The sequence below is a fragment of the Schistocerca cancellata genome, chromosome 6 (genome assembly GCF_023864275.1).
Source record: "Schistocerca cancellata isolate TAMUIC-IGC-003103 chromosome 6, iqSchCanc2.1, whole genome shotgun sequence".
Taxonomy (NCBI): Eukaryota; Metazoa; Arthropoda; class Insecta; order Orthoptera; family Acrididae; genus Schistocerca; species Schistocerca cancellata.
The window spans coordinates 478,268,726-478,295,310 of NC_064631.1; the positions used below are offsets into that span (position 1 = coordinate 478,268,726).

Here is a 26,585-nt window from a genome sequence, read left to right on the forward strand (position 1 = left end):
AATAAACGATTAGAATACTTATTACTTGAACACACTGAAAAGGAGAACGTGAAATAAAGCTGGTACTTACGTGACTTTAAAAAAGTATATATACATTTTGGCTTACGGAGCTAAAGTCCAACAGTATAAAATGTGGAATAAAGCCCTCCATGGTAACAGTAAAAATGGTTGCAGCAAGTACAGTTTGTTAATTAGCAGACATTAGACTGAACGTTTTGCAACTAGAACTAGTTACGATGGCAGGTAAACAAGGTGTTGGGTGTGCCACTTACTCGTCGTGAGTAGCGTGATAAACACTCAACTATATTAAAGAAACTTTTGGTTTGTAACTGTAGCTGTTCGTTTAGGATCAGATCAACATTACCGACCGTAAGTCTACAGATCTCGATTTCTTTTAAGACCTCAAGTTTACACTCTTTCTTTTCTCTAAGTAGAATTGGTATTTTGTCTACTGTTTTTGGATTGTGTCCCGATATTAATAAATGTTTAGCAAAAGCACAATTATGAACATAAGCACCATTCTTCCTTGAAAGTATTCCTTTTATGCTAAAAGCCCTACCGGTTTGTCCCATATAAAACACCTGGCAGCTATCGCAAGTTAGTCTGTAATATCTTGAGGTACGTAAAGGGTCATTTGTTGTGTCTAAATTACGGATTAAATTTTTTGTAAACTGTTATTAATATAGAAAACAACCTTGCAGCCATATTTTTAACTAACAGACACTGAATCGTGTATGATATGTTACCTAAGTAAGGTAGCGAAATACATTTTTCATTATCAGTATCCTCATTCGTAACATTACCTAGAGTATACATTCTCTCATTTGTTTTCACTTTGAAAATTTTTCCCGCTAACGAGGGTTCATCTCCATTGTTAAAGGCCAAAGTTTTAACTAAATTAATTTATTTCTTTTGTTTAAACGATGATAGTGGTGTGACTACAGCACGACGAATAGATGAATGAAAGAGAGCTGCCTTATGGCACTGAGGATGAGTTGTATCCGAAGGCACAATCTGATCAGTATTTATTTTATCATCTATAAAGACAAATTTAGGTACAAGTAATTCAGCTCTCGTTTTGTATTTTGTAAATCGCAAGTGAAAGTAATTTTTCATGAAGATAATTAAACATAGCAAAGAGTTTGTTAACCCCTTCATTAATTCCATTGTTCGTAATAAAAATATAATTTACGTACCAGGTATACGATTGAATGCCTACTCCTGTAGCAGCAAATTTTTCTTCTAGTGAATCTATAAGTTTCGTGATATGATGCTTTGTTATATCTTTCTTGAAGGCACACAGGCTTGCCTCCACGATTTCTGTAGTTGTTACAACTGGTACATTAATGTACAAATCAGTAATAAGGAATGATATTAATTTTGTCTCTCGGCCAGATTTCAAGTTTTTAGTTTTATTCAACAAGATATGACTATTTTGTGCTAAACAATTATTTTGGAAGACATATGATTTTTTAAATCTTTCCTTGAAGAATCCTAGCTAATTCATAGTAACCACTGCTAATCTTGTTGACAATCGGACCAATCGCGTGATAACTTTCATGGACCTTGAACTAAGAACATAGCGTAGGAAAGTATGGGTTCATGTTACTGAAGTGTTTCTTCTGAAAAGGTTTTAACAGATATTTGGCTTCTATTTGTGAGGTGGAAGTGGGATTCTCTTCCAGTTTGGAAAGATTATTTTCCTCAGAATGTTCTATAGTTTTAGAAACATATTCATTTTTACTGTCAATAATTATAGTTTACCTTTGCCAGATTTTATTTCAAAGGTTTCATTTTGCTTTCGTTTAGAACCAATATTTTTTATTATTCTTAGATCTTCATTTTGTGGAGACTGACCGTTAGAGTCATTTCTACTGAAAATGTTAGAGATATCATTGGCTATTCTAATCTGCTATGATTTTTTTTTATTTTTGTACTATAGAGAGCAGTCTTAAGATCTACAGTGAGGTTTACTACTATATTTGGATCTGTAACATTAGGCATTACATACATTTTCTTAAACCTTCTCTTTTGTAAATTTTATTTGTGTCTTATTTGACACTTGACATAAAACAAAGAAAATAAAAAATTTGAAATGTAACCAAGACACAAAATTAATATTGTTCGATATTATTAATTTGTACACTAATGTACCAGTCCAAACAACTGTAGAAATCGTGAAGCAAAACCTGTGTGTCTAAAGAAAGATATAACAAAGGAATAAATTACGGATCTTGTACACTTACTGAAAGTGGTTGCTACATACAACTATTCTGAATTTAAGCAAAAACTATTTCAGCAACCAGATGTGCTTGCAATTGATATTCCGTTGGCGGACTTGCTAGCAGACAGTTTTACAAATTCAGTGGAAGAAAAATTTGCTGCTACAAGACTAGGCATTCAATCGTACACTTGGTATGTAGATTATATTTTTATTACGATCAATGGAAGTAATGAAGGGGTTAACAAACTCTTTGATATATTTAATTATCTTCATGAGAAAATTACTTTCACTTGAGAGTTTCGAAATGAAAAACGAGAACTGAAATACATAAATTTCGTTCTGTAGATGAGAAAGTAAATGCTGATCAGATCGTGCCTTCGGATTCAACGCATCCTCAGTCCCATAAGAAAGATTTCTTTCATTCAGCTATTCATCATGCTATAGTCACATCACCATCATCGTTTAAACTAATGAAATTAATTAATTTAATTAAAACTGTGGCCTTTAATAATGGTAATGAACCTTCATCAGTGGAAAAAGTTTTCAAGGCAAAAATAAATAAGAGAATCAATACTCTAGGTAACCTTACGAATGAGGATACTGATAAAGGAAAATGTATTTCGCTACCTTACTTAGGTAAAATATCATACAGGATTCATCGTCTTCAGTTAAAAATATGGGTGCAATGTTGTTTAATCTGCAACTTTAACAACCTGTACGTGCGGCATCAGTTTTTGTTGTTCGCATGGAGGCTTCTTGTTCCATATTTTCTGCTCTTTGAGTCCAGCTGTTAGCTCTTCATGTATATTTACAGTTTTAAAGTCGTGTAGTTTATGTAAGTACCAGTCTTATTCCACGTTCTCCTTTTCCCTATTGTCAATTTTTAAAGTCTTTTTGATGTTTATTTTATGATACGTTTAATCTACATGGGTCTTGGGGGACTTCATTACCAACAAAGGAAAAAATTGTAGGTGTGAATATTATAGGTGAATTCCTTCTGAAGAAGGTGTCCTTGTTGGCATCGAACTTGATTAACGCTTTTCCAATAAACTTATGCAACCGGTTGGCTGTAAACTTTATCTATTGAAAACTTATATCTACTTGTTTAAGTTGTCTTTTGAACTTCAGTGATCATAGTTGCTAAAACTGAGTCATGCTCACTGATACCACTTCCAGTATCGACGTCCTCCAAATATGTAATATATATATATATATATATATATATATATATATATATATATATATATATGTATATGTTTCAATAGTGGGTTTGAAAATTAAGTAGTTTTCTAAGAAGAGTTATTGTATTGTTTCGCTGAATATCGTATCAGTCCACCACCTGCAAAATAGTAACAGCCCTTCTCGAGGTCTGGATGATGAAACAGTCCTCTAAAATGGGAAACAAGTGTACTAGTGATCCAAGGTCCTGCATAAAGTTTTCGTTTACATATAGTGGGTTAGTGGCCAAAAGAAGGACGCAGTTCCAGGTCTTAAGTATCCTTGAAACTGTGTCCTGCCCAAACGTTCTTGCATGAGGTCGAATTCCTAACTAGGTGGCTTTGAGTTTCTTGTCTACATCGAAACACAGAACGGCCATTCCATGTTACCGTATTCTTTCAATATACACTGAAGTGACAGAAACAATGGGATAGCGATATGCATAGATACAAATGGCGGCAGTATTGCGTACCTAAGGTCGTCGTTACAACGTGGCATCATTCACGTTCAAGAGAGACTGTATTTTAGCTGTGTTATAAAATCTTCGTACAAGTTTTGATATCCATCAGTACCAGGTGTACCGGTATGAAATGAGCGTTAAGATACAAATGTGTCGATAGGGAACATTTGATGTGAACGAGCCTCAATTTTTTTGTTTGGTTGGTATGACATCTGTCAAAGATATTTAGTATACATCAAGTCATGGAACAAACAACATCATATGTTTTCATCGTGTTAACAATGTCAAATTTTGTACCAGAAGGTGATGATTTGCGGAAAGATTTATTTTTTGTTTTCATTTCAAAAAAAGTGCTGCAGAGTCGTATCGAATGCTTGTCGAGGCATATGGTGATCATGCTCTATCAGAAGCAACATGCAAAAGATGGTTTCAATGGTTCAGAAATAATGATTTTGATGTAAGAAATGAAGAATATGGAAGACCACCAAAAAAGTTCGAAGACGCCGAATTGCAAGCAATATTGGATTTGAGTCAGAAGCAAATGGCAGCAATGCTAAATGTTGCACCACAAACAATTTCTGCCCGTTTGGAAGCTATGGGAAAGATCCAAAAGTGTGGAAAATGTGTGCCACATGAATTAAACGAAAGACAGATGGAAAACCGAAAAACGATTTGTCAAATTTTGCTTCAAAGACATGAAAGAAAATCAATTTTGCATCGAATTGTTACTAGCGATGAAAAACGGATATATTTAAAGAATCCTAAACGGGAAAAATCATGGGTTAATCCGGGATAACCATCAACATCAACTGCAAAACCAGATCGATTCGGCACGAAGACAATGCTCTGTGTTTGGTGGGATCAGAAATGTGTGGTGTATCATGAGCTTCTAAAACCCGGTGAAACTGTGAATACTAATCGCTACAGACAACAAATGATCAATTTGAACTATGCATTGATCGAAAAAAGACCAGAATGGGCCAGAAGACATGGCAAAGTAATATTTTTACACGACATTGCATCTGCACACAAAGCAAAACTGATTCAGGATACAATCAACACACTTGTCTGGGAGCTGCTACTCCACTCGCCGTATTCACCAGACTTGTCCCCTACCGACTACCATTTGTTTTCATCAATCGGACACGCATTGGCTGAGGAACACTTCGATTCTTACGAAGAAGTCGAAAATTGGGTGTCTGGTTTGCTTCAAAAGACGAACATTTCTATTGGCGTGCTGTCCACAAATTGCCAGAAAGGTGGTCAAAATGTATATAAAGCAATGGTCAGTACTTTGAATATAATGTTTTTACTTTTCAATTCAAAATTAGTGTTTCATTTTTACAAAAAAAAAAAAAAAACGCTCATTTCATACCGGTACACCTGGTACTTTCATTTACGTGTATTTTACTGATCCTCATTTATTGTCACTTTTTTGTGTAAAAATCATCAGTATCGTGCACCTATGTATGTTTTAGAAAATCATCTCTACACGTTTCATCCTTTCTTAAATACACTTTCTGTAACCTTTGGCTGAAGAGCGGTTTTGTCTGCTGCCAACCCACTCTCGTTGTCTGAAACCGAAATAACAATAGAGAAGAAAGAAAAACAGAGCTGTCGTTCACGTGGATCACGTGAAAAGGCTTCGGACGTGATTATGACCGCACGACGGGAATTAACAGACTTTGAACGCGAATACTAGTTGGAGCTAGACGAGTAGGGCATTTCACTTCGGAAATCGTTAGGGAATTCAATATTCCGTGATCCACAGTGTCAAGGACGGTCGAGAGTACCAAATTTCATGCATTACCTCATCAGGAACAATGCAGTGGCCGACGACCTTTACTTAACGAGCCAAAGTAGCGGCGTTTTCGTAGAGTTGCCAGTGCTAGCAGACAAGCAACAGTGCGTGAAAAACCACAGAAATCAATGTGGGATGTACGAAAAATGTATCTGTTAGGACAGTGTGGTGAAATATGACGTTATGGGCTATGACAGCAGACGATTAATGCGAGTGCCTTTCCTAAGAGCACGACATCGCCTGCAGCGCCTGTCCTGGGATCGTGAGCGTATAGGTGGGACCCTAGAACACTTTAAACCTGGTACCCGGTCAGATGAGTCCAAATTACAGTTGGTAAAAGCTGATAGGAGGGTTCGAGTGTGATGCAGAACCCATGGAGCCGTGGTCTGAAGTTGTCAACATGGCGCTGTGCAAGCTCCTTGATGGTATTCGCTGAGTTTACATGGAATGGTCTGGCTCCTCCAGTCAAATTGAACCGACAGATGAGTGGAACTGGTTATTTTCAGTTACTTGGAGACTATTTGCAGCCATTCATGAAATTCGTGTTCCCAAACAGCGATGGAATTTTTATGGACTAAGATGCACAATGTGACATGGCGACAGTTGTTCGCGACTTGTTTGACGAACATTCTAGACAATTCGAAGGAATGATTTGGCCTTCCAGATCCCCCGACATGAATCCCATAGAAAATTAATGGCATATAATCGAGAGGTCAGTCTGTGTACAAGATCATGAACTGGCAACACTTTCGCAGTTAAGGACTGCTTTAGAGGCAGCATGGTTCAGTATTTCTGGAGGGAACTACCAACGACTAGTTGACTCCATGCCAGGCCGAGCTGCTGCACTACGTCGCTAAAAAGAAGATCTGACGTAATATTAGGAGGTGCCCCGTAACATTTGTCACCTAAGCGATAAAAATAAATTTGTGGCTTATACCAAATTATAAGCGGCAATACTTAGGCCATGAACTACTTCGACACTATCCTTTGCTTCGCATGCAAGCTTTAAGAAACATTTTCGGCAAATTAAGGTCCATGTTCGATACTAGTAAACTAGCACTGACTTTTAATCCCACTCCTGAATATTTCTTGTATTCCTGTGAGTGCTTCTTCCGTGTACAAATTGAAAGGTTTCCCTGTCTGGAAGCGTTTTCAACGCGAGTGCTTTGTTCTTGGTCTGGAAGTTCTCGGTTTTCTTTATCGATGTGTTTTCCTAAAAAATTGACGGTATGTCGCAAGTCTCAGGCTTTATACGCCCATTGAATAGTCGTTTACTTGCCACTTACCCTAACAATTTTGATAATTCATCATGTTCATTTCCATGGGAATGATTGTGCCCCACGACCGTGATGTAATCCAGGACATAATGAATGCATTTTTTATTGCATTGCATTGCATTGTCAGTGCAGTGATGATAGCTGCACTTTAAATTGATTTCTAGGTCAGCGAAAATAAGAGATGATATTGCGACGCTGCCAAACTCCCTGTCTTGGTTTTTAATAATTTCGAAGGAATGTTGTTTCCGTTTAAATCTTATTTTCTAAAGTCGGTCAAACTCTGAGTGTAATTTTGAAACTCTGGCCGGCCGGAGTGGCCGAGTGGTTCTAAGCGCTTCAGTCTGGAACCGCACAACCACTACGGTCGCAGGTTAGAATCCTGCCTCGGGCATGGATGTCTGTAATGTCCTTAGGTTAGTTAGATTTAAGTAGTTCTAAGTTCTAGGGGACTGATGACCTCAGACGTTAAGTCCCATAGTGTTCAGAGCCATTTGAACCATTTTTTTGAAACTTTGACTGTAATGTTGGATCCCTTTTTCTTCCGCACCGACACCCATTATTTCTTCCATAGAGTCCATACGGCTCGTTCCCCTTATACTCTCTTCTCAGCGCTTAACAGTGGAATTCCTTTGGAACCCATTCATCTCCGCGACTTTTAATCACATCATTATCCGCGCACTCAATTCTACATCACACAACGCGAAGCGTCCTCTACATTTTCCTATGACAAGCAGAGTTCTGCGCATTTACAGAGAACTATTGTGCAAATGTGGCAGATGATAGCTTTTACTGGTCTTCCTTTTTTACGTCATGTAGACAAGTATTCGGAAGATTGCTGCATAAAACGTCAAATTAGGCCTGATGGACATTCGAAACACGACAGGGAGGAAGAGAGATGTGGAAATCACGAGTTTTCCAGTCAGAAGCAATATGCTGCCGTAGGTAGCTTTTAGAATGAGACAGACCCATAGGGGCGCTTCAGATTAGCTAACAAGGTCGGGCAGGGTGCTGACGTAACGGCGGAGACTCCGACACTCCTCTCAAACTGGAGCAGCTGGTCCCAGCCCCTGGAGAAGGCCGGCGCGTCCATGGAGCTTGCGTATAAATACCGGACGGCGAACTGGAGGGCTCACTCGCAGTGCAGCGTCTGTCTCCTACGCAACATGAAGGTAAGACAGCCGCGCAGAGTCCGTCGCACATATACTGATCGTTATATGCTTCTCCCACTGTCAGGACCTGAGGAGGATTCGTAGGGCAAATGACCAAAATTTTAATACAGATCACACACAGTTTACATTTTCATATTTTGAAGGCTACATACAGAACTACGTCTTAACCGGTAGGCTAAACATGCTAGGGAATTTCATATTCTTCTGAATCCTGTGTAATTTGTAGTCCAATATAAATAGAGGGGGAAATAATTCACTTACTCATTATGTTACTAAGACACTTAGAAATAAATATAAGCGACGATCAAAAAGTTTCCGTGCGGGAACCGAGTAGTCCAGATTCTGTATGCCAATCGCGCAATATCGCCGTGAGATCTCAGCCAATCATCCCACCAACTTAACAGGTCGAAGATACCCGTTAGGTAAAATACCGTGTCTTGCTGCGTGAAGAAGTCTGTACCTGCTTGACGCACTTCCTCAGCCGACAGAAATCATAGCCCCTCCAAAGCCTTTTTTTAAGGGATCGAAGGTTTGATAATCACATAGGGAGAGATCAGATCTATAGAGAGGGTGCTCGACGCCACAGTTCACATTTCCGCATTTACAACACTGACTCAGGCAGTCTACTTGCGTTTGCGCGCGCGAAGACCTACTTTGCTAACTTCAATGCTAAATAAATCGGATATTGCGGAATGTATTGAAATTTTTTCTGAACAATTATTTCCCCGCATTACCTTTACAAGCTTTTAACACTGTTTTCTCCACCCTGTTTAACGTGAATCGTGGGAGAATGATAACATATAAAAGCAGTATTTATGTTAGTTCACGATAGTAACGAAGACAGATTACAGCCAGGAAGATTTAAACTGTGGTCACCGACAGCAATAGAGGTCAGAGAAGGTGCGGAATATGGAGATAAAGTGAAATAATGAAGAGAAGGACGAAAGAAAGTGACGTCACTCACGGAGAACTCAAAAGATAAAGAAGTAGAACTGGCAGGAGACGGATTTGCTTTGCAGTTTGATACACATTAATACAGTAACTCCTATTTTTTACGCAAAAGTTAAGTGCTTGACGGAAGAAAGTGCTTCAGCAAATTGTTAAATAGAATGGGCCACTGAATTTGACATGCATGGCACGACAGCTTCTTCCAGGTGGAACTACGATACTAGATAAGTGAGAAATTCTTTCGTGATTATGGTGCGATATTTGTTTACCTTGTCTGCCCGCAAACATGCTAACGGAGCATGTGTAGGTGTGATATGGTCGAATAGAGGGATTTTGCAGATTTTACGGACAAAACTTGTGATGGTTTATGACATCTTTCATCGTGACTGTGTCAAGCCTTGAGGCACTTCACCGACACACCAGAATGTGTTGCCCAATCGATTCATCAATAGATTATGGCTTTGATCATAATTACAGCTCCAGTCTTTCTGTAATTCAGTTAACACTCCCTCTCCTTCTCTCTCTGTATCTGTAAATGTGTGTAAGTGTGTGTATTCCCGCCTAGCCCGTCTACAGAGTGTCAAAAAAAAAATTATCTAGTAAACCTAAGCTCTAAAATCCATACCTTAGGAGGTATGAGCTCTTGTTCATCTAGGCTACAGAGAAACACATGTCTTCTACTGAACAAGTGATCACAGCTTTTAAGGTATGCATTTTGGTGTACTTGTTTACTGGGCTTTTTTTCTTGTTTTGGTCGAGACTACCTCCTCCCAAAATATGATAAACCAAAGAGCCTACAGTAGAAGAGATATATTTTATAGGATCGAAGACGAACAAATGCTCATATCTCTTAAAGTTTGGACTCTAGAGCCCTTGCTTACTAGCCTTGGTTCGTTTTTGGGACATCCTATATATAATAGTAAGTGTGTAGTTATTTTGGAAGACAATGAATAGTGGTCCGTAGAAGATTCTGCACGGAAGTCTAAAATCAAAGCTAACGCAAATCCCATAGCATTGCATATGTGGAGTTTTAGCATTATACAGACTGACAGACTCAGTCAACTGCGAAGTGAGAATCTCTGTTATTATTTGATATACTAACAGAGATTTTGTAGTTGATTGAGTCTGTTAGTCTGTATAAAGTTACCTTTACCGTAAAGCACAGAGATATGTGTTTAGTGCTGCCGCAGAATTTCCGTGAAACTGAGTACATTCCAATTTGTGCCGTTGGATTTTTTATGAAACATTAATCTTAAGTCCTCAATTTTTCTATTTTATTATCATGTACAAATTGTTGGAAGCACCATTCAGTTGTATAAAACCTTAAACGATGGTCTTCCATTACTCTATAACTTACTTTTTATGTAAAGCAACGTTTGGTTAACACCTTTTATATACAATAATTCAATTAATAGAGCTGCAACATATTTTATGACTTACTTGAATACTGATAACGATGGAAAGAGTACTGATGGTGTTTTAATAGCCTAGTAGAGAAAGGAAGAAAGACATTAAATAACCTCTTACAATATGGGTTTGTAATGATATAGCATTCTTCCACTCTATATCGGCATTTCCTCTTTATTTTCTCATGCTAGTTTCAAGTCGATAACAGACAACTGCAGTAAGACTCTGTTTCTTTACAGACAAAACATCAGAAAATTTTTTCTCGTTCTCGTTCTGTAATTTACCAGAAGTCAAAACCTCAGTGGTCACAAAATGAGTAATTGAATTTTAAGAGAAGTAAATTCAAGATTTTGTAAACACAACATTCAGTTTGAAGTGAAAATGATCCGCCAATGATTGCTATTACTTTACTAACGTATACCCTTCCTAATGTTGTAAACCAGTCACTTAAGTGAAGCTCATTTTTCGAATTTTCTTTGATCCATGCGTCCCTCTCATTACATTGAACATTCTACCGCTGGTTAAAAAGACTAAGGCTTGAAAATATTTGTCTTCTTAACTCTAGGGAACCTATTAATTTCAGACTGCAAGCACCTTATAAACAGGAAACGTTGTCATGCGGTTCTCAAACAACACAATGCAAGTAATGCACTGGTTGCCGTTGTGTGCTATTTGGTACAACCCCCCCCCCCTTTCATGTAATCTTCTGAAGTACATTTGACAATGAAACTGTGAACTAATGATGTACCTGTTAATAGAATGGTGTTAGTTTATCGTTTCCTAGGCAAATAAGTTCTGTACCTTTGACATATACATTTACATTATTACTCTGCAATTCACAATTTAGTGCCAGACAGAAGGTTCACTGAACGACCTTCAGGCTAGTTCTCTACCGTTCTATCCCAAAGAGTGTACTGGAAAAACAAACAAAAATTTTTATTCTTGTGATGATCATGTCTTTCTGTGTAGGTGAGGACCAACAAAATATCTTCATACCCTGGGGAGAAAGTTGGTGATAGAAATTTAATGAAAAGATACTGGCTTAACGAAAACCGGTTATATTTTAAGGATTGCCACCCCTATATTAATACTAAAATGATAATTGTCGACAGGACTGACTGCGTATCTTTGGTACAGAGCCGAGTGGAGGGTCTGAATCAGAGGCTGAGACGGTTCCGCCACCGTGTGGGCTGCAGATTCCTCGACTTGTGCCATAGGATGGTGGGGTTTCGGGTTCCGCTGGATAGGTGAGGAGTCCATTACACACAGCAGGCGGCTACACGGGTAGCAGGGGTTGTGTGGCGTCGACTGGGTGGTTTATTACGTGTTATGGATTCGGGCAAGTACAGAAAGGGTAACAGCCTCGAAGCGTGCAGGGCAAAGTCAGGACATGCGGGGACCAAGCAGCAATCGGTATTGTAATTCTAAACTGTCGAACCTGGTTTGGTAAAGTACCGGAACGTACAACGCTGATAGAAAGCACGGAAACGGATATCGTTGTAGGTACGGAAAGCTGGGTGAACCCGGAGATAAATTCTGCACAAATTTTTACAAATGCACAGACGGTGTTTAGAAAGGATAGATTGCATCCAACCGGTGGTGGTGTGTTTGTCGCTGATAGTAACAGTTTATCCTGTAGTGAAATAGAAGTGGATAGTTCCTGTGAATTATTATGGGTGGAGGTTATACTAAAAAACCGAGCTAGGTTAATAATTGGCTCCCTTTACCATCTTCCCGACTCAGCAGCATTAGTGGCAGAACAAAGACTGGGACACTCAGAAGTTTAGGACAGGTGGTAGGGACAAAGCATCAAGTGACATTACACTGAGTGCATTATCCGAAAATTACCTCGAGCAATTTCACAGAGAACCGACTCGAAGAGATAACATCTTGGACCTACTGATAACAGACAGACCCGAACATTTCGACTCTGTAAGCGCAGAACAGGGAATCAGTGATCGTAAGGCCGTTGCAGCAACCCGGAATATGGAAGTCGTTCTTCCCGCGAACCATACGCGACTGGAATAGGAAATGGAAGCAATGACAGTGGCACGTAAAGTGCCCTCCTCCACACACCGTTGGGTGGCTTGTGCAGTATAAATATGGATGTAGATGTAGACATGAACATATACCATGTAAATCACTATTAATTCATAGGCTCCCTTTAACAGAACATGTTTCCTGCGCTTCATTTTTTGCATAAAATTCTAACATTACAGTTGCAGTAGACGGTTGTAACGACATATGACATACAAACCAATTTTGTCTTTTGACAGGTGTACGTCGTCCTGTCAGCGCTTGCTCTGTGCGTCGTCGCTGAACCGCCATTCAGCCGCTCGTACCTGCCTCCCAGCTCTGAGTACGGACCTCCCTCGGCCTCCTCTCTCAGCTCTCAGTACGGCGCCCCAGCAGCCAACGGCCTCAGCTCGCAGTACGGAGCTCCTGCGCTGACAGGCGCCGCTTTCGGTCGCTCAGGCGCTTTCAGCCAGGGTCCAGCAGCTCGCGTCTCCTCCAGCTTTGGAAGCGCCTCCTCCAGGAGGTTTGGAACAGGCAGGAGGATCGGCGGTGGTCTCTCCACTCGCTATGGCGCTCCTTCGGCGGCTGGCCGTGCCGCTGGCTTCGGCGGACTCGGCCTGTCTACACAGTACGGTGCCCCTTCTTACTCTGGTGACGCGCTCTCCACTCAGTACGGTGCGCCCTCTGGTAACGCTGGTGGCCTTTCTCCAGTCTATGGAGTGCCCGGATATGGCTACGGTCGCGCTGGAGCCCAGGAAGATCCACTTGCCGTAAGATTCTCCTCTATTTGCCATATAGTCTCCAATTTGTAAATGTTCCTATGTGCCATATATTGATAGAAGTTATATTCTGAACAGGAAGAAAGTTACGATTAAATTTTAAATTTACGTAACTACAATGTCAATAAGTAGCTAGTAATGTAATACATGACATTCATTTTTATCATCAACTGATTAAACAGTTATTTAATCAGTTGATGATAAAAATGAATGATATGTATTACATTACTAGCTACTTATTGACATTGTAGTTAGGTAAATTTAAAATTTCTTCGTAACTTTCTTCCTGTTTAGCATAAAACTTCTATCAGCATATGAGTCATAGGAAATTGTTGTGGTCACCTCCAAGTCTCTTCAAAGCAGCTGCTGTATCTCACATAATAACTCTTTACAAAACCTCTCGATGTGTTATTGGAGAGTAAAAACATAAAACTTATTGCCTGAGGGATTTCTTGTTAATATTTCAGTATAAAACGATTTATATCACTTTGTTTCACATTCATAAATATAACCTCACTGATCATCAATGAAACACAGACTTCCTAAACATTTCAGTATGAAACAATTTGCTTTGCAATCTTTCACATTCATATATATATATATCCTCAAGGATCTTCAATGAAACGTTCATTTTCTAAATATTCACTTCCTAAACATTCACTTCTTCACATTCACATTCAATGAAAATATTCACTTTCTAATAAAGCCAATACTTAAAAAGGGAAGATTTTGCAGTCAGTCGAATACCCAATGTATAATGCACCTTTGTGAATAGAAATCCTAACCACATATCATGTATTTTAAACGATTTTTTGACTATTTAAAAAAAAAGATATTTTACCTCTCTATCAAATTTGCATCTACACAATAAACAGAACAAAACTGGGTTATGTTCAGGTGCATCAACGATGTAAAAGTTTAAAAATTAAAGATACTGTACTAAGATCGACACCTAGAGTGGCGTAAACATATTTTCAGCACCATACGTACTTAGAATAAATATTTGTCCATTTGTGGTCATGTATAATTCCCTTTGTTGCAGTTAGTAATCGATTTGCTCTTCCTTTCAACGAAAATTTATTTTAGGTTTCTGTCGATTGTAGGAAATGCTGCAGAAATGATGATTACTTTAAATTTATTGAAAAGCCGTTTGGATACGTTATTAATGGTGGTAGCCATGTTAGAATACCTGCCTTCCAAACGCTAAACAATTCAATTATTTAAAACAAATATACTTGCTAATCAGATGTTAAGGTGTAAAAGCGCCAAAGCAAAACTATTTCTTCCCACCAGGAGCCTGCCAACTACGAGTTCAGCTACTCGGTGCAGGACGGCGAGACGCTGAGTGACTTTGGACAAGAGGAGTCCAGGCAGGGGGAGAGCGCCCAGGGCCAGTACCGCGTGCTGCTGCCTGACGGCCGCAAGCAGATCGTCTCCTACCAGGCGGACGAGGGCGGCTACAGGCCCACCGTAGAGTACCAGGACACCGGACTCACTGCCTACTCCGCCGGCGGATACGGCTACGCCAGGGGGCGCGCCGGAGCTGGAGCTGGAAACGGTGGATACCACTACTGACCAACTACTGAACTGTTCAGAATGATGAAACTAAACGATGCTGCCACCTAATGTACAATGCACAAAACTGTTACTAGAGACATATACATATACTATTTATAAAGGATGGATGTTAAATTTCAAATCATAGAATGGATGTGTGATGTGTGTCTTTCCATTAGAGCTCAGTACGTTTTCTATTTTGTGTATGAAAATGAATAAATTGTTCTAAAAGCCACTTATTCTGATCTCAGCTTTCTCTGCACCTTGTACGCCATCATATGCTTTTAATATCTGCACTTACATTCACGGAATATATATTTTATAGCAATAAGTAACAGCACAAAAATGAAAAACAGTTAATGCAGAAAGTTTTCATTTGCCCTTTGATATACTACCTTAGATATGAAGGCATCTTGCATGTGTACTAAAGATTTCGGACGTCGGTTGGTCTTCACTGAAAAAAAAATTCTGGAAATATCATGGGAAATATTTGTAACTATTATGGAAATCCAAGAACGAGGATTTGATACAATACAGCCATGCAGATGACAGTATGTTAGAAATGTGTTTATCTCATATAATAACATAAATGAAATGACATCATCTATTTTGTAAGTTCAATGCACTTTCCTTTACAATCAGTTGGTGCTGATTTCTGTTGAAGATGGCTAGCGTAATGATCGCTTCCACACTTTTTCAGCTCTTGCTGTCAGTATTGCACTTACAATACAGCCATGCAGATGACAGTATGTTAGAAATGTGTTTATCTCATATAATAACATAAATGAAATGACATCATCTATTTTCTAAGTTCAATGCACTTTCCTTTACAATCAGTTGCTGCTGATTTCTGTTGAAGATGGTTAGCGTAATGATCGCTTCCACATTTTTTCAGTTCTTGCTGTCAGTATTGCACAAACTCACGACGACGAAATACAGCGTGAAACGTCCCCTTGGAAAAATTATGAATTACTGTGCTGGTAAGCCTCCTACGTTATTTGATTTACAAACAGCGAAGCAAAACTAAACGTGCTCAGACAGTCTTCTCTTTACTTATTCTGATCATCACTAAACTGACACACAATATTTCAGCGCAATGCAATCTGAGTTTCAATAATCCCTACAAAAGAATGGCCCTGGCTAACAATAACATTTGCCTTTCATGAATCGCTTACCTCGCAAAAATCATCCTTACTCGAACTACTGCAGCACAGCGAGCGCCAATACTGCCAGCTAAATAAAAGATTCTGACTACGAAAGGCACTAACTACTGATACGCATAGTCAGCAAATGAAAGATTTTGATAGAGAACAAACAATGTATTTAACTTAATAATGTTCAAGTCAATATATATATATGTATATATATATATATATATATATATATATATATATATATATATATATATATATATCAGTTCATGATATCCAGTATTACAAATTTACCATTTCTGATGGACACACGTCCAGATGGTCCGCTCTCAAAATTCTGCCATCTCTCTCCCCACATCCAGCACTGCTGGCGGCTCACCTCCAACTGCCCAACGCTAGGTGCTGTTCACATGCAACTGCCCAACAATACACAAGCGAATACTCCAACAATGAGACCAACCAGCCACACACTGTATACAGCATAGTCAGTGCTTTTCATACAGAGCGCTACGTGGCATTACCAACATAAAAACCTAAACAGCATACTTTCAAGTGTACACTGTCAATAACAGTTCTTTGTTAGCCAGGTTTTGCAACTGGCGATGAATTGCTTTCTTTAATGAGTATCTGAGGTTACGAATGTCTGTAAAATGACTGGAGTCGTCAGAAAGCGAAAATAAACATTTTTCTATAATCACGTCACGTATGTTGATGAAGTAGAGGTGGTTGAGTGTAACATTTCGCCTTTAATTCAGTACATCAAACTGTTTGAATACAAGATGGTACAGTCTCCGATATTCCTGAGTTGTTCAGAAACAATGTCTAACATTTGGAGCTGCGAAAACAATCGTTTAAATTACCATGATGCTTCGTAAAATTTGAATGAACTTCTTCTTCCAATGTAGGGTCCTCAGTGAGCCAATATAGTATGCAAGAAATCATATTTTTTATTGCTTCCTCTGCGTTCCTGTTAAAGACATCACAGCTTTCACAATGTCTTGCACATATTCTTGATTTAAAGATTTTAATAGAACATTCAGAACCATTACACAGTTCTTGGACGTAAGTTCTAGAACCTTTTATTTACCAAATTTAGGGTTATGACGAAATATTATGCACATTTGCACTATTTTATTGAATGGAATGCAATTTTGCTAAGGAAATTGTGCAGTTTTGAATTATTTTGGTATTATTTCTGGTTTTTAATATTCAATTCGCTTTCATACTCCTGAAACTAAGAAAACAAAAGAACACAGCTATCAGGTAGAACATTACGACGACCTACCTAATAGCTAGTAGACTACTGGCCACTAAAATTGCTACACCACGAAGATGACTTGCTACAGACTCGAAATTTAACCGACAGGAAGAAGATGCTGTGATAGGCAAATGATTAGCTTGTCAGAGCATTCACACAAGGTTGGCGCCGGTGGCAACACCTACAACGTGCTGACATGTGGAAAGTTTCCAACCTATTTCTCATACACAAACAGCAGTTGACCGGCGTTGCCTGGTGAAACGTTGTTGTGATGCCTCGTGTAAGGAGGAGAAACGTGTACCATCACGGTTCCGACTTTGATAAAGGTCGTATTCTAGCTTATCGCGATTGCGGTTTATCGTATCGCGACATTGCTGATCTCGTTGGTCGAGATACAATGACTGTTAGCAGAATATGGAATCGGTGGGTTCAGAAGGGTAATACGGAACGCCGAGCTGGATCCAAACGGCCTCTTATCACTAGCAGTCGAGATGACAGGCATCTTATCCACATGGCTGTAACGGATCGTGCAGCAACGTCTCGATCCCTGAGTCAACAGATGGGGAGGTTTGCAAGACAACAACCATCTGCACGAACAGTTCGACGACGTTTGCAGCAGCATGGACTGTCAGTTCGGAGACCACGGCTGCGGCTACCCTTAAGGACGCTGCATCACAGACAGGAGCGACTGCGATGGTGTACTCAATGACGAATCTGGGTGCACGAATGGCAAAACGTCGTTTTTTCGGATTAATCCAGGTTCTGTTTACAGCATCATGATGGTCGCATCCGTGTTTGGCGACATCGCGGTGATCGCACATTGGAAGCGTGTATTTGTCATCGCCATACTAGCGTATCACCCAACGTGATGGTATGGGGTGCCATTGGTTACATGTCTCGGTCACCTCTTGTTCGCACTGAAGGCACTTTGAATAGTGGGCGTTACATTTCAGATATGCTACGACCCGTGGCTCTACCCTTCATTCGATTCCTGCGGAACCCTACATTTCAGCAGGATATTGCACATCCGCATGTTGCTCATCCTATGCGGGCCTTTCTGGAAACAGAAGATGTTCGACTGCTACCCTAGGCAGAACATTCTCCAGATCTCTCATCAAATGAAAACGTCTGGTCAATGGTGGCCGAGCAACTGGCTCGCCACAATACGCCAGTCACTACTCTTGATGAACCGTGGTATCATGTTGAAGCTGCATGGGCAGCTGTGCCTGTACACGCCATCCAAGCTCTGTTTGACTCAATGCCCAGGCGTATCAAGGCTGTTATTACCGCTAGAGGTGGCTGTTCTGGGTACTGATTTCTCAGGATCTATGCACCCAAATCGCGTGTAAATGTAATCACATGTCAGTTCTAGTATAATATATTTGTCCAATGAATACCCGTTTATCATCTGCGCTTCTTCGTGGTGTAGCAATTTTAATGGGCGGTAGTATATTTCCACCTTTACCACGGATAACAGGGTCGACGCGCCGTAGCATGAGAGCAATGAGGTCTTGGTAGGCTGCAGGAGGGATCTGGCACCACATATGCACACACAAGTCACTTAATTACTGAAAATTTCCGTAAATTATTGGGAGGGGGCGATGAGTCCGACGCCACACTCAGTCACATCGCAGTTGTGTTCGATCGTTTTCACATCTGGCGGGACGGTGGACCAGCACATCAATTGAAACTCGCCCCTGTGTTCCTCAAACCACTCAATCACACTCCTGGTCATGTGACATGTTACATTATATTGCTGAAAAATGCCACTACCGACCGGAAACATGATCGTCATAGCCGGCCGAAGTGGCCGTGCGGTTCTACGCGCAACAGTCTGGAACCGCGCGACAGCTAGGGTCGCCGAGGTCTCCAACCTGTATACGATACCCCATCAGTGTTAAGGTGCACTCCACAAGCTCCACTGGAGCCATTGGATTCCCACGTGAATGTCTTCCAGAGGATGGTGGAGCCACGCAACCTTGTCTCCGCCTAGGAACACAGGTGTCAAGAAGCTGTTTCCCTGGATGACGATGGATTCGCGACCTCCCATCGTCATGATGTTGAAGGTAACGGGATTATTCAGGTCATGCACTGCGCCTACTTTTAGTGCCGATAGGCACGCCCGCATTTCAGTCGTAGTTATCGATGCCGTGGTGTTAACATTGTCACCTTCATGCGTCGTTGGCTGCGGAGGCCCATCATTAAGAGTATTCCGTGCAGTGAGTGTTCCCACACACTTGAACATCGCCCAGCATTAACGTCTGATGTTAGTTCCTCCACAGTTCGCCGCCTGCCCTGCTTTAACAGTCTACTCAGCCTACAACGACCGATAATTGAAATGACTTGTGGCCACCCAACCCCAAGACGTCTAGACGTGGTTTCACCTTGGTTTCACCACGTGTTGAAGACACACAAGTTATCACTCTTCAAAGACCCGACAAGTCAAGCTGGGCCGTCATGTTCCACCCTCGCCACGCAGGAGTAGCCGAGCGGTCTCAGGCCCCTTGTCACGGTCCGCGCAGTTTCTTTCGTCGGAGGTTCGAGTTCTCCCTCAGGCATGGGTGTGTCCATAGCGTTAGATAGTTTAAGTTAGCTTAAGTAGTGTGTAAGCTTTGCGACCTATGACCTCAGCAATTTGGTCCCATAAGACCTAACCACAAAGTTCGAAATTTCGATCTGCCCTCAGTCAAGCTCAGGTAGACCGTGCAATTTCCCCATTCTATACACGAACAGCACGCTCACTGATACTACATAAATCGTTCGTGTCTGACCAGCAGTCATTCCTCGCCAGATGACGCTGCTATTTTATGGACAGGTTTATATCGATAGCTGATCAGTGTACATTTACAACTAGTTCTGTGTTGCAATGAGAAAATATGTTAATAAAACTCTGACTATTCTGAACAGAAACAACCGCCAAGGTAGTGCTAACAACAATGCTGAAGTTAAGAAAAAAACGCGAAGCGTAATCCTGAAGATTTATTAAACTGAAAGTGACGATCATATAAATTCCTTTGTACATAGGCCCCTACCTGGTGATATGAAATGAATGGCTTGAACAAATACAGGACATTTTAGTACGCTGCTTTATTCAGTATGATCTAAAAATGAAAGACAATTCATCAGAATCAGTAAAAACGAACGAAAATTGAAAGTATTTATGTAACATCAACAATACTACAGAGTTTTACGTCAGCCAGGGGCTTAATTTCGCGATTGTGTTGCTGATTGCAAAATTTATTAGAACATTTATGTTTTCATAGACTTCTTGCAGCAGCTGTCAAGTGGTTTTCTTCTTTGTGGAAAGTAAGATATTACTCCTTTTAATCAAATCAATTGAACGCATATTCCAAACCACAGTGTTGAATATGAGTCTGTATTTCCGCGTTCCTCCACCTATCCGTAATTTCATGAAGCAGACGATGTCCATTTTTTAAAAACGAAGAGTCACTGTGTTATGAAAGTAGTTTTTAATCTGAAAATATCACTGTGAAGTTTATTTTTAGTGCTCCTCATATTCTGTCACTCTTATATTTTCTATAATTTTTACGTGACAGTTATTCTGAAACAAATGAAAGCATATTGCAAAGAAAGAGAATATTCCATTACTTATTTATTGGCAGTAATGTACAGAGGAAAAGAATTGGCGTGTAAAAATGTAGTACCAGTAATATGAATGAAAAGAAATTGAGTATTAATCAGTGTAAAGAACTTTTGTGGTTTAAGAAATAAGAAGTCAGGTATCTGCGTGAAACTAACAATTAAACGAGCTTATTAGTCACCATCTGTACACAATATGAAGACACTGTTACAGTTCGTCACGATGGAGGGTGAGATAAGGTACCCAGTTACAGGTTGCGATGTTGTTGACTGTCGATTAGCAGGGTGACAGGTTCATGGAGCCAAGTGGACGTCTTATAGTAATTGATAGCAATGGCAATTACGTAGATTCATATATTTCGGGTGAAAGATACAATAGTCGTTGTGTTGCCAGGCCGTGGCGGCACCATGAGACGCAGGCTGGTCTCAATCGGGGAAACGTGGTACCCTCAGCAAGTTCCTCGACAGCTACACCACCACTTCACCCCCTACATAAAGTGTGTTCCATATCGCGGCTAATGCGAACGGAATGGGCAATTTGGAAAAGGAAACGGAGCCTACATGGCTCAGCCTACCCCACCAAACTAGAAAATGTGCGGTCCGCCCTCTGCCTGCAACACCCCTTTTTTATTTTTTGATACAACTGATTACCTTGACTTGACGTAAACTCACAACAATTTACTTGTGCAGCTATTATGCAAAAGAAGCTTAACAGAACTAATTTTCTGCTTGATCTCACAGGGACCAAAGAACCGCAGAGCCAATTTACTAGTGTAGCCTGTGCCTCCCCCTCCCTTTTAAGGTAACGCTGGGGCTGCCCAGAAAACGTCAGCAGCTTACTTTACTTTTAAGGTCCTTATGACCTTTCGAACTCATGATGGACGTGCTTTATACTGCGTCTCGCCCTCCTCCAATTGCGACGAATAATTTCTGGACTAACCTGCTCTGGAAGACGATCATTAATATATGTTAACTAAAGGGGAATTAACCTGATAAGCAAATACGAGTCTTGGAAAGCTTTAAGAGACTCATGGTGAGACGTTTCTCACGTGAAATTGAGCCGGGAAATCGAAAAATCAGACTTCCTTTGAGATCAGTGCTGCCTTCAGATATGATTTACTCACTTCGCAAAGGATGGTCGCGGATAGTACAAACTGAGGGTGAAATGGTTGATAGTATACCCCCCCCCCCCCAAAAAAAAAAAAAATTAAACAGTTTGGAAGTGAAAGCAGGAGTCGTAGGTGCTGCGAGTGTAGAACAAATATTTAGAAGATGGCGAACGGTCGAAGGAGCTGTAACCCCGCTGCTGGGAATCAACCAGCAAAAATGGGAAGTGGCGTCCAAAACCACCAAGAGGTATAGTCAATAAAAAGTTTCTCCGTAGGAAAATCCTCCCTGGTTGACTGCAAAAGCCTCTTTCGTGAGTTGGAATTGGGCTTAGTCCTCTTGCAGCTTTCATACTCGCCCACACATATCGGAAAATTCTTATGACTGGTGGGCCAAGTAACAAGTTCATTTACCTTAGCAACTGTAATGTGAAAACCAAAGTGGCCCTGTACCACGGTGTCGTGAAAGCAACAGAATACTGGATCAACGAGTTCCATGGGCACACAAATTATAGGTTCACGCTCGTCATGACTATAACAAAATAGGTCTCTGTGCAGACTATATACAGAGACCTGTTCCGCTTGTAATAACCTCTGTTTAATCCCGGCACTTCTAGGATCAAGATCTTGCTTCCCCTTCAGATTAGTTAAGAGTTCAGGGACCTCTGTCAACAACCCTGTTGTCCAGTCCTCAGAAGAACCCCCCCCCCCCCCCTCCACCGCAACCCTGCTGCTGGTGACATAAGGCGTAAGGCATCCGCCATCTGCTTATCTGGGCCCCTAATATGCCTGACGTTCAAACGAAAGGTGGAAATCCGCCCAGCGCAGTATTCGCCCAGTCTACAGGGGACATGTCAGAACGTAAATCAGGGCCCAGCTACCAGTTTCTAGAAGAAATTCCCTGTGCTGAAGATAAAAAGGAAATTTCTCAAGCCGGCCGGAGTGGCCGTGCGGTTCTGGGCGCTACAGTCTGGAACCGAGCGACCGCTATGGTTGAAGGTTCGAATCCTGCCCCGGGCATGGATGTGTGTGATGTCCTTAGGTTAGTTAGGTTTAATTAGTTCTAAGTTCTAGGCGACTGATGACCTCAGAAGTTAAGTCGCATAGTGCTCAGCGCCATTTGAACCAAATTTCTCAAGGGCAAAGAGAACCAGCAATTCCTCCCATTCATAAACGGAACATTAAATTTCAGCGGATAACACCGTCATGGACGTGTAAGCTTTGGGATACCGCTCCACGTTTTGTTCTTGGAGAAGAACGGCCACTATCAAACAAGTGGAAGTATCCATTTGGACAACAAACAGGAGCTGGAAACGGGAGTAGCCAAAACTGGGGGATTACTAAGGGCCTCTTTAACTGTATACAAGGATACCTGTGACTCTCGTCCCACTGGAAATCAACTCTATTCTTACAGTGGTCATTAAGGGGCCGAGATGAGAAAGTAAAATTTGGAACAAACTTACGACAAAACTTGCCATACCAATAAACCTAGCTACAGCCTTCTTATTTCTGGGTGCAGGGAATCTATCCAAATACCAAGTGCGCTCCTGATTGAGCCTGATACCCTCCGCAGAAACTAAATGGCCTAAAACCGATATCTGCGGACATGCCCACGTAACTCTGGATGGTTTGACGGTGAACCCTGCCTCCCTAAGACGCCCCTGAAACGCCTCCAGGTGTTTCAAATGATCAGTGAAGGTGGCACTATAAACCATAAAATCGTTGGGGGAGTTATATACACATTTAAACTTCAGATCCCCCATGACACAGTCTAAAAGGTGTGACAAAATAGCCGCAGCAATCTGCAAGCCAAAAGGAACACTGTTGAAGTCATATAAATTGCAGTCTGTATAGAAGGCGCTAACATGTTTATAATCCTCAGATAAATTAATTTCATAATATGACTGATTAAGATCAAGAACCGTAGAGGACTTGGCCCCAGTGAACCACACAAAGCAAATGTTTAAATGAGACAAAAGTACAGAATTTCCAACAACATTTGGTTCACTAATTTGTCGTCAACCACCGGACGGACCTGCCCACTCTTGGCTCTAGGTACTAGAGATATGGACAATGCATAGGGCGATGTAGAGGGTCTGATCACTCCATGACATAATCAAGGATCGTAAGGTATTCAATTTCGGATGGGGTAGGCTATACGGAGCCTGTATAACTGGCACTTCATCAGTAAGGGCGATCTACTGAATCATATTATTATGCCCAGCTTATCATCTAGGACATCTGAAAAATGACTAAAACCCTGCAACAATTAATGGGTCTCGTCTGGACTCAAGCGGTTGACCTCACATTTCCCAAAGGGGCGCAATACACTGCAAACTTCCAAAGATCTATGACCGGAACACAAGGCAAACCTCTCAACAAGAGGAACTTGAAATAAACAACCCTCTCCCGAAAACCCAATATTAACCCAGAATTCTGTGTAAAATAGCCACCGAAAAATTAAATTGACAAAGTTCTTCACTACTAATAAATCGATCGGCCTTCAAAAGATACAAATGCTTCCCTTGTTTAGCAGTTCCCCAACCAGAGACAGCACATTCACATTCACAGCGCGATAACTCCGAGAGGAAGGGCATGTCAAACTAATTTAGAGATAGCCTTGTATTCCAAATGATGATTATGATGATGATGTTTGGTTTGCGGGGCGCTCAACTGCGTGGTTATCAGCGCCCGTACAATTACCCAATCTTTGCTCAGTCCAATTTCGCCACTTTCCTGGATGATGATGAAATGATGAGGACAACACAAACACCCAGTATTCCAAATACCCCTGGTAGTCAAGAAGCGCCCTTGGCCTAGGTCTAGAATCTTTGATAAGTAATAAAAGACTTCTAGCATAAGAATTCACCATCATTCTGCCAACAGCCTTGTCAGAGAGGGCGGAGGAGTGAAGAGAGGTTTAGGGCACTCTTGTCCTAGGGATGTGGAACTGGCCCCAGAGGCCATGGCAATGGCAATGGAAACCACTGCATTAATGTCACATAATGTGTATCCACAGGACATGTGGCCTGTAACTGAAAAAGTGTCATGATAATCTCTCCATCGGCAAAAGATTCCGGAATAGTCCCCCATCCGGTTCTCTTGGAGGGGACTGCCAAGAGGGAGGTGACCATGAAAAAAAAGTTAAATAATCAACGAAAGCGTAACATCCTACGAGTCGGGATGTGGAATGTCAGGAGCTTGAACATCGCAGGGAAGCTAGGAAATCTGAAAAGGGAAATGCAAAGGCTCATTATAGATATTGTAGGGGTCAGTGAAGTGAAATGGAAAGAAGACAAGGATTTATAATCAGATGAGTATAGGGTAATATCAACAGCAACAGAAAGTGGTATAACGGGAGTAGGATTCATTATGAATAGGAATGTAGGGCAAAGAGTGTGTTACTGTGAATCGTTCAGTGACAGTGCTGTTCTTATCAGACAACGATAGTTGAGGTATACATGCCCACGTCACAAGCCGAATATGAAGAGATAGAGAAAGTATACGAGGAGATTTAAAGGATAATACAGTACGTGAAGAAAGATGAAAATTTAACAGGTATGGAGGACTGGAATGCAGATAGAGGGGAAAGAGTAGAAGAAAATGTTACTGGATAATATAGGCTTAGGACAAGGAACTGCAAAGGAGAAAGACTAATAGAATCCTGTAATAAATTTCAGTTAGTAATAGCGAATAATAGCGAATACTCTGTTCAAGATTCAGAATAGGAGGAGATATACTTGGCAAAGGTCGGATCATACATCATAGTCAGGCAGAGATTCCGAAATCAGATACTGGATTATAAGGCTTACCCAGAGGCAGATATACATTGAGATCACAAGGTAATGAAGAGTAGGCTGAAGTTTAAAAGATTAGTAGACAAGAATCAATACGCAAAGAAGTGGGACACGGGAGCTCTAAGTGATCACGAGATACACTTGAAGTTCTCTAAGGCTATATAAACAGCAATAATGAGTTGCTCAATAGGCAGTACAGTTGAAGAGGAATGGACATTTCAAAAACAGAAGTTGGAAAGAAAAACATATGTACAAATGGACATTTCAAAAAAGAGAAATCACAGAAGTTCGAAAGAAAAACATATGTACAAAGAAGGTAAATGTGAAGAAACCGTGCGAAGAAATGCTTCAGATGGACGAAGGAAGAAGGAAGTACAAAACTGTCAGGGAAATTCAGGAATACAGAAAAACAAGTCGCTGAGGAATGAGATAAATCGGAATGCAGAGAAGCTAAGACTAAATGGCTGTACGAAAATGTGAAGAAATCGAAAAATAAATGATTGTCGAAGGACTGACTCCACACACAGGAAAGTCAAAACATTCTTCCGTGGCATTAAAAGCAAGGGTGGTAACATTAAGCGTGCAACGGGAATTCCACTGTAAAATGCAGAGGAGAGAGCAGATAGGTGGAAAGAGTACATTGAAAGCCTCTATGAGTGGACAGATTTGTCTGATGCGATAGGAGAAACAGTAGTCGATTTAGAAGAGATAGTGGATCCAGTATTACAATCAGAATTTAAGAGAGCTTTGGTGGACTTAAGATCAAATAAGGCAGAAGGGATGGATGACATTCTATCAGAATTTCTAAAATAATTTG

The 26,585-nt window shown here is 40.7% G+C and overlaps 1 protein-coding gene across 2 annotated transcripts in view; it reads left to right on the forward strand.

The window, feature by feature from the left end:
- Positions 1 to 26,585, forward strand: part of LOC126088596 (pro-resilin-like) — a 66,941-nt gene that overhangs the window by 21,535 nt on the left and 18,821 nt on the right. Inside the window, exons 1-3 of one of the 2 annotated variants that reach the window (XM_049906802.1) lie at positions 8,125 to 8,149; positions 12,781 to 13,290; positions 14,593 to 15,091. In XM_049906802.1, coding sequence (XP_049762759.1) covers positions 8,144 to 8,149; positions 12,781 to 13,290; positions 14,593 to 14,874 — 798 coding nt within the window. In that variant the 5' untranslated portion in view covers positions 8,125 to 8,143 and the 3' untranslated portion in view covers positions 14,875 to 15,091. Of the gene's footprint in view, positions 1 to 8,124; positions 8,150 to 12,780; positions 13,291 to 14,592; positions 15,092 to 26,585 lie in introns of those variants that run through there. The other variant, XM_049906801.1, reaches the window with a different exon arrangement.